The 10183-nt window shown below is 39.7% G+C and overlaps 1 protein-coding gene across 1 annotated transcript; it reads left to right on the forward strand.

The window, feature by feature from the left end:
- Positions 1–2316: 2316 nt before the first annotated feature.
- On the forward strand, positions 2317–3624 carry LOC137297036 (uncharacterized). The gene has a single exon (XM_067829027.1). The coding sequence runs from the start codon at positions 2317–2319 to the stop codon at positions 3622–3624; it is 1308 nt and encodes a 435-aa protein (XP_067685128.1).
- Positions 3625–10183: the final 6559 nt, after the last annotated feature.

Below are 10183 nucleotides of genomic sequence, written 5' to 3' on the forward strand. Positions count from 1 at the left end.
TTTCAGCTGTAGCATCTTCTCCTGCCCCTATGAAAAAAGTTACTACAGTGACTACATCGTGCCAGATTGAAATTTCATGGATTCATGATAAACAAATATCCGTAAGTGAAAGTATCCTATCAAGTCAAATGACAAATACTTCGGCCTCTCAAACCGAAAGCCCACCATTGAAGATCACAGAGCCAGAATCTCCAGAACTTTCTGACACTGAGAACAATGTTCTTCGTCAAACAAGGAAAGAAAAAAAACACAAGAAAAAAAAGACGAAGGTGCTTCAACACTTGGAGGCGCCACCTTCTTTGCAACCACCTGTAGAGGTTCAAAATTCTTTTGAACCGCTGGAAATGGAGGTTACTACTCAAACCAAAAGGAATGTTCTTCCTTCCTTCTCGTTCACCCATTAACCCACCATGAGTGCAAGTCACATTATACAGTGGAATTGTAGGGGACTTCAGAATAATTTCAATGATCTGCAGTTATTAATTCAAGATTACAAACCATCGGTAATTTGTTTCTTTCCTTAAGACAACATATAAATTTGATTTACGGCTTTACAATTCATATCATCACTATTCTCCCGCGGGAGTTAAAGCTACTGGTGGATCGTCAGTACTAGTGCGACAGGGTGTGATTCACAGTCCTGTTCCTCTAGCTACGCCCCTTCAAGCTGTTGCAGTCCGAGTTACATTAAACATAGTGTTTACTCTTTGTTCTTTGCATATACCACCCTCCTATTCACTTCAACAGTCTGAACTCCAGGCTCTATATGACCAGCTCCCTAAGCCATGTGTTATCATGGGTGATTTAAATGGTCATAACCCAATTTGGGGTTCTCATGATACAAATACCAAGGGCAAAGTACTTGAAGAGTTTTCCTTGAATAATGATTTGTGCATTTTTAATGATGGTTCTCACACGTATTTACATCCTGCCACTGGCACGTATTCATGCCTTGACTTATCACTAGTTGATTCTAATTTGCTTCTAGAATTCGAATGGTCAGTCCACGATGACCTCTGTGGAAGTGATCATTTTCCTACCATTCTAAAATCTGTGACACCTTCTGATGTCCCTCCATCATCACGATGGAATTTTGCTAAAGCTGACTGGGATTTGTATGAAATTCGCTGCTCTGCAAAACTAACACCTGATGCTTTTGTTGATGTTTCTGATCCGATAAAAATCCATGGTTTACTGCTGACTGCAAACAAGCTAGGAAGGCCCGGAAGAAAGGTGAACAGTATTTCCGTCGCCATCCTATGGTCCATAATTTAAACAAATTTAAAATTTTAAATGCTAAAGCAAGGCGTACTTTTAAACAAAATAAACGCCAGTCATGGCAAAATTACGTTTCAAAAATAAATTCACGTACGCCAATTTCAAAGGTATGGAACATGGTCCAGAAACTAAAAGGTACGGGCTGTAAACCTAGTATTCACCATCTTAAAGATGGGAATCAGTTATTGACTAATAAATCAGATATTGCGAATAAACTTGGTGAGACTTTGGCGAAACATTCTTCCTCGTCAAATTATGTACCTGAATTCCGAACATATCAAAAACAGCAGGAAAAGCAATGTATTAATTTTACTTCAGAGACTACAATGAAACCTTTTCAATACATGAAATATTCATTATCAACTTCTGAAGCACTTGCCAGAATCCTGTTTAGAGACGGCACCCGTGGCGAGCCACCTCCTCGTGGTGGGTGCTGGGTAACGCCAAGAGCTCGCCGACACCCCCGTTGTGGACCCGGGGGGATATTTGGTCCACCAACCCGTTTGCCGTGGGTTGCAACCCTGTGTCGGTGGAGGAAGGGATCCTGGTGGTTGAGGGCAATAGGTGCCTGCAACCGTGTACCTATTGCTCAACACACCACTTTGGCCCTGACTTCACCTAGACGGGAGGTAGAACTGGCCCGGTTCTACCAATCGGCTGGTCATGTCATGCCCTGTGCATGGTCAACATCAAATCTGGATTATGTATATCTGTGTATCTTTTCCACGAAATATTTTTGTGATACTCTCATGTTTGAAAATTGTTGCTATGCCTAGAGTCCTATGCCAGAAGGCGGTGGCTCATGGGCCAATCTGGCAATACTGACCTCCGGGTTCTATGTGTCTTCAGATAATAGCCATGGGGGGAACCAGCCTGACTTTTCTTCTGTTTGGCAATTTTAGCTACCTGTGTCTGTACTGCTAGAGTATAACAACCCTGTAACCCTGGTGGTTTGGAGTCGGTTTCCACTTCGACACCGTCCTTGTTGACACTCCATGGTGGGTGGGGAGCAGGGTTGTCGAATATCCTTTCTTCATTATGGCTACCCCCAATCTACCTGGTTCTCGATCAAAATCAAAAAGGCGACATGTTGAAACAGATGGTTTATCATCTTCTGATGATGACTCTACTGCAGTCAGTAGTGAATCCTGGCCGCGCTTTTTAGTTGTGGACGGAATTGATGGACAACCCTTGAAGCTTAACCCCTTTGTCATATCAAAAGCCATTGCTGGAATATGTGGTGAAGTGAGAAATGTAACACGTCTCAGGACAGGTTCTCTGTTAGTTGAATGTGCAAAGAGACAACAATCTGTCAATTTGCTCGCAGCTCGCCAGTTTGCGAATACTGGGATTACTGTTTCCGTTCATAAAACTCTTAATTCGTGCAGAGGCGTCATACGTGATCGGGCAAAATGTCTTGCTGACATGTCAGAAGGCGAAATTGCTTCTGAACTGAAGTCCCAAGGTGTCACCTCTGTCAAGAGATTCTCTAGGAAACTAGGTGATGATATCATTGGGACGAATACATACCTGTTTACTTTCTGTCTCACGTCCTTACCAAAATCAATAAAAGTTGGTTATTTTAACATTGAAGTGGAAGTGTATATTCCCAGTCCGCTTCGATGTTTCAAATGTCAACAGTTTGGACATGGAGCTAGGTCATGTCACAGCTCCCCAGTTTGCTCCCGTTGTAGTGGGAAACATGAAAATGTCAACTGCGCAAATGAAATAAAATGTGCGAAGTGCAATGGTGACCATGTGTCATTTTCCAAATCATGTCCAGCATATGAAAGACAAGCACAAATTTTGAAATTGAAGCACACCAACAATATATCCTTCAATGAAGCAAAGAACCTTTTACCAGTTACAAGTCACATGTCGTCTGCAAAAACGTACGCAGTAGCTGTTTCTACTCCTTGTACAAAGGTTGATCAGGGCTGTCAAACTGCGATCACCTGGGTCTCCGATGACCAAACTGTTTTGTGCAGTGTTTCTGGTGCCAGGAATGGTGCTGCCACTCAGACAGAGACTGAGGCTGACCATATGCTTCCAGCCATGTCTCCCACACCATTAACCACCACTACATCGCCAGCACCTGAAGTTCTTTCAGACCCCGAAGTACAGTCAGCATCGGTAAACAAACCTAGGCGTCTTACGAACAAACAACAGAAACAACTCAAAAAGAAAGAAACTAGGGCACTTAAGCACATAGAAGTGTCTCTTCCTTTAACTGTTCCTGTAGAGGTTCACAACACTTTTGAACCTCTGGACATGGAGGTCACGCCATCGCTATCAGATCAGCGAAGACCTTCTCCACGTGCTCGATCTCCAATTGAACCACCATGACTTCTTCCACTACTTTATTTCAATGGAATTGTAGAGGACTTCGTAATAATTTTAATGATCTTCAGCTATTAATACAAGATCTAAAACCATCAGCCTTTTGCTTACAGGAAACTTTCCTTAAAGCTACTGATAATTTTGACTTGAGATCATATACTTCTTACCATCACTTTTCCCCTCCAGGTTATAAAGCTACTGGAGGATCTTCTGTTATGGTGAGGCAGGGTGTTATTCACAGTCCTGTTCCTCTTAAGACCCCTCTCCAGGCTGTCGCTGTACGCGTAACCCTGAATATTGTGTTTACTCTTTGTTCTTTATATATTCCACCTTCGTTTTGTCTCCAACAGGTTGACCTTCAAGCATTATATGACCAGCTACCGAAGCCCTGTGTCATCCTGGGAGATTTAAATGGTCATAACCCTCTTTGGGGTAGTACTAACATCAATACAAACGGTAAAATCTTAGAGGAGTTTTTCTCAAACAATGATTTATGTATATGGTTCTTACACTTATCTTCATCCTGGAACTGGCAGTTACTCTTGTCTGGACTTGTCAATAGTGGATTCCAATTTACTGGGTGAATTCGAGTGGTCGCTTCACGATGACCTGTGCGGAAGTGACCATTTTCCTACTGTTCTCACAGCTGTGTGTCCATCTGATGTTCCTCCATCATCCAGATGGAATTTCACTAAGGCTGACTGGAATTTGTATGCAACTCTTTGTACTAATAAACTAACACCTGATGCTTTTACAGATGTTGCCGATCCTATAGAATCTTTCTCTGCTGAACTTCTCTAAATAGCTGAAGATTGTATTCCAAAGTCCTCTTCAAATTCTCACATACGTAAACCATGGTTTACAACTGATTGCAAACAAGCTAGGAAAGCACGGAAGAAGGCTGAACATTATTTCCGTCGCAATCCCATGGTCCATAACTTAAATAAATATAAAATACTAAATGCTAAAGCCCGGCGTATTTTTAAACAAAATAAACGCAAGTCTTGGCAAAATTATGTGTCAAGGATAACTTCACGAACGCCAATGTCAAAGGTTTGGAACATGATCCAGAAAATAAAAGGTAAGGGGACCAAATCAAGCATCCACCATCTACAATCTGGAGATCAGTTGTTAACTGATCGATCCGATATCGCAAATAAACTGGGTGAAACGCTTGCCAAACATTCTTCCTCGTCTAATTATGTTCCAAAATTTCAAAAATACCAAGAACAACAGGAGAAGAAACCCATCAATTTTCATTCGGACAACGGGGAAGATTATAACGAACTCTTTTCTATCCATGAGCTTTATAATGCTCTTGAACAAGCTAATAATACCGCTACAGGAGCTGATGGTATACATCATCAACTCCTGAAACACTTACCAGGATCATGTTTAGAGACTGTTGAATATCTTTGATGAAATTTGGACGTCAGGTAAATTTCCTTCATCCTGGCGTGATGCCATAGTTGTTCTCATACCTAAACCTGGACGTGATCATACTGATCCATCTAATTATAGACCTATTTCACTGACTAGCTGCGTTTGCAAAACCATGGAACGCATGGTCAATAACAGATTGATATGGTACTTAGAATCAAACAACTTAATCACAGATATTCAATGTGGTTTTCGCAAAAATCGAAGTGCCATTGACCATTTGGTTCGATTGGAATCATTCGTTAAGAATGCCATTGTATCCAAACAGCATGCAGTGTCAATCCTTTTCGATTTAGAAAAGGCTTATGACACTACATGGAAGCACGGTATTTTAAAAGATATTCATGACTTTGGATTGCGAGGTCGTCTGCCTCAATTTATATCCGAATTTTTAGCTGACAGGCAATTTCAAGTCCGCGTGGGTTCTACCTTGTCTGATTATTATGCTCAAGATCAGGGTGTCCCACAAGGCAGTATTTTGTCTGTAATTTTATTTAGCATTAAAATCAACAGTAGCAAAGGTTTTAAATGATTCAATTGATGGATCACTTTTCGTGGATGATTTTAATATTTCTTGTCGTGGGAAAAACATACACACAATTGAAAGACAGCTCCAGCTTTGTTTAAATAAGATTGATAAATGGTGTATTGAAAATGGATTTAAATTTTCAAAATCCAAAACTAATTGCATCCACTTTTGCCGAAAGTATAAACCTCATAAAGACCCCGAACTATATCTAGATAACACACCTATTACAGTTGTTAAAGAAGCAAAATTCTTGGGCATAATTTTTGATGAACATTTAACATTTCGACCACACATTAAATATTTAAAAAATAAATGCCTGAAGGCCCTCGATTTGCTAAAGATTGTATCTAATACAAAGTGGGGTGCAGACCAGAAAACCCTCCTCCAACTATACCGAGCTCTTATACGATCCAAACTTGATTACGGCTCCGTTGTGTATGGCGGAGCCTGCAAAAGCAGCCTGAAACTTTTAGATTCTATTCATCACCACGGTCTAAGACTTTGTCTTGGATCCTTTCGAACTTCTCCCCTTGACAGTCTTTATGTTGAAGCCGATGAGCCTTCTTTGAACCATCGACGTATTAAGCTTTCTTTGCAGTATGTTACAAAACTGTTTTCTAATGAATCCAACCCTGCATACAACTGCGTTTTTAATCCTGTATACGAGGATTTGTATGGGAAAAAAAACTTCTTATTCCGCCTCTTGGAATACGAATTAAACCTTTCCTTTCTGCTGCTGGCATTAAGCTACAAAATATAGCTCCTTCCCGTCTTCTTTCGTCTCCTCCTTGGCAATTGGTTAGGCCAGAGGTTGACCTCACCCTGACAATGTTTAAGAAATCCGAAACAAATGAATTACAAAACAAACAAGGATATAATCAGTTAAAAACTAAATATGGCAATTACAAATCCTTGTTCACAGACGGGTCCAAGGACGGTGGCGCTGTGGCCTGTGCCACTGTTATTGGTTCTACAACAATATCGTCTAGAATACCGGACAATGCCTCTATTTTCACAGCGGAAGCAAATGCCATATTAACGGCTCTTAAACATATTGAAAGACACCCTAAACATAAACAGTATATAATTTATTCAGACTCTCTTTCTTGCCTTCAGGCTATTAAAAACTTATCGTGTCAACATCCACTTTTAATAGAAATTATTGAAATATATAGTGTTCTTGCTACTGGCCAATACGACATCGTCCTCTGCTGATTACCTAGCCACGTAGGCATTTCTGGTAACACAATGGCCGATTTTACTGCCAAGGCAGCACTCACCAAATCTGTGACACCACTTCTTGTTCCTTACTCGGATTACAAAGCTAGAATTGGAACTTACATCCGTGATCTGATGCAGAAGAGGTGGGACACCCAAGTAGGTATCAATAAATTACATGAAATAAAACCCTACATTGGTTAAACCTACTTGGGTTGTCAGTCCAGATCTGAAGAGGTCATCATGCGACGATGCCGCATTGGCCATACTAGATATACTCACAAATACTTATTAAAAGGTGAAGATCCTCCGTTCTGTATCCCTTGTGATGAGAGAGTTACGGTCAAGCATATACTGCTTGACTGTGTTGAATTCTCCATCACAAGGGAGAAATATTTTACTGTTAAAACAGTTAAAGATCTTTTTAACACAGTTAGTTCTCATTTAATTATTGCATTTTTAAAGGAAATTGATTTATTAGTTGAATTCTGAACAATATGCTCTGTAGATAGATGTATCTTAATGTTTGGTAGCTAGACTAGGAAGTTGAGCTGTTTGTGGCTGTACCCTCGAAGGGGGTTGAAGTATTGTAAAATTATTGTCCTCCCGAGAGGGTACGTAAGTCCCACATCGTTCAAAGCCAGTGTAAACGTACCAGGAGTTTTAAATGTAGTATTCTTGTTCTTTTAATTTTGACTAAAATTTCCTACAATCGCCATCAGCTGAAGGGATGATGTAAATCCAACTAGGGTCCACGCAGGTAGCAAAGGTACTGTAAGTCCCCTTGGTCTCTAGTGTGGTGATCTACCTTCCGTTGTTGGCGATCTATAGCCTATTTTTATATTGTGTTATCCCCTATCGCTAAATATTTTAGAATTCATTTCTAGTTTTACTTGTATATCTGTGATATTCTAGTGATTTTACTGTCCTTTGTTGACAGGATTATATAATCACTCTTTCATTATTGTTACTCTATATATTGTTTTAGTCACGATGTAGCTGAAATATTGCCAAAGTGACTTTAAATTTTAACTCACTCACTCACTCACTCACCCTGTTTAGAGACACTTTTACATATATTTGATGACATTTGGACAACCGCAAAATTTCCTCCCTCGTGGCGAGATGCCATAATTGTTCCCATCCCTAAACCTGGACGTGATCATACTGATCCATCGAATTATAGACCAATTTCACTAACGAGCTGCGTTTGCAAAACCATGGAACGCATGATAAATAATCGACTTGTTTGGTACTTGGAGACTAATAACCTAATAACAGATATACAATGTGGTTTCCGTAAAAATAGAAGTACCATCGATCATTTAGTGCGTTTAGAATCTTTTGTTAAGAATGCAATAATTAATAAACAACACGCTGTGTCAATCTTTGTCGATCTAGAAAAAGCATACGACACGACATGGAAACACGGGATTTTAAAAGATTTACATGACTTTGGATTACGAGGCCGCCTGCCTCAATTTATATCCAACTTTTTAAATGACAGACAATTTCAAGTCAGAGTGGATTCAACCCTGTCTGACCATTATACTCAGGATCAGGGTGTCCCGCAAGGCAGTATTTTGTCTGTCACTCTGTTTAGTATTAAGATCAACCGTCTCTCAAAGGTTTTAACTGATTCAATCGATGGATCACTTTTTGCAGATGATTTTAATATTTCTTTTCGTGGTAAAAATATGCGCACCATTGAACGGCAATTACAGTTGTGTTTAAATAAAATAAATAAATGGTGCCTTGAAAACGGCTTGAAATTTTCTCAAACAAAAACTAATTGTATACACTTTTGTAGAAAATATAAACCGCATAAAGACCCAGAGCTATCTTTAAATGGCACTCCAATCAAAGTTGTAAAGGAGGCTACATTCTTGGGTGTAATTTTCGATTCTAATTTAACCTTCTTACCACACATTAAATCTCTTAAAGTTAAATGCCTGAAGGCACTAGATTTGCTGAAGGTTGTGTCCAATTCTAAGTGGGGAGGGGATCAATCTACCCTCCTTCATTTATACAGATCATTGGTGCGATCCAAACTTGATTATGGTTCCATTATATATGGTGGAGCCTGCAAAAGCAACCTGAAACTATTAGATTCTGTTCATCACCTAGGTCTAAGACTTTGTCTTGGGTCCTTCAGCACTTCACCTATTGACAGTCTCTACGTTGAGGCTGATGAACCATCTCTTACACAACGTCGTATAAAATTATCCTTACAATACATTACTAAATTATACTCTAATGAATCTAACCCTGCATATAACTGTGTGTTCAATCCACTTTATGGGGATTTGTATGACAAGAAGTCTTCTCTGGTTCCACATCTAGGGCACAGAATTAAACCCTTTCTTTCTTCGGCCGGCATTGAGCTGAAAAACATAGCTCCCTCTCGTCTTCTTTCTTCTCCTCCCTGGCAGTTGGTTAGGCCTCAAGTCGACCTAACATTAACTTCATTTAAAAAATCAGAAACTAATGAATTACAGTATAAACAAGAATATAACCAATTAAAAACTAAATATAGCAAATACAAATCCTTATTTACAGATGGGTCCAAGGATGGTGGCGCAGTGGCTTGTGCCACTGTCATTGGATCCCGAACAATATCTTCTAGATTGCCAGACAACAGTTTTATTTTCACAGCTGAAGCAAACGCCATACTAACGGCTCTTAAATATATTCAAAGACACCCTAAACGTAAACAATATATAATCTATTCCGACTCTCTTTATTGGATCCAAAACAATATCTTCTAGATTGCCAGACAACAGTTTTATTTTCACAGCTGAAGCAAACGCCATACTAACGGCTCTTAAATATATTCAAAGACACCCTAAACGTAAACAATACTCTCTTTCTTGCCTTCAGGCTATTAAAAATATTTCTTGCAAACATCCACTTTTAATAGAAATTATTGAATTGCATAATAATCTTGCTACTGGCCAATACGACATCGTATTTTGTTGGTTACCCAGCCACGTGGGCATTTCTGGGAATACACTGGCTAAACCTTGCTGCTAAGGCAGCACTCAAACAATCTGTGACACCACCTCTTATTCCCTACACTGATTATAAAGCTAACATTAGGTCTTACCGTGATCTGATGCAGAAGAAGTGGGACACTCAAGTAGGTATCAACAAACTACATGAAATAAAACCCTACATTGGTTACACTCACTTGGGTTGTCAGTCCAGATTTGAAGAGGTCATCATGCGACGATGTCGTATTGGCCACACACGATATACACATGAGTATTTGTTTAAAGGTGAAGATCCTCCGTTTTGTATCCCTTGTGATGAAAGAATCACAGTCAAGCATGCCCTGCTTGACTGTGTGGAATATTCCATCACAAGGGATCAGTATTT

Source organism: Haliotis asinina, chromosome 1 (assembly GCF_037392515.1).
Source record: "Haliotis asinina isolate JCU_RB_2024 chromosome 1, JCU_Hal_asi_v2, whole genome shotgun sequence".
In the NCBI taxonomy this organism is placed as follows: Eukaryota; Metazoa; Mollusca; class Gastropoda; order Lepetellida; family Haliotidae; genus Haliotis; species Haliotis asinina.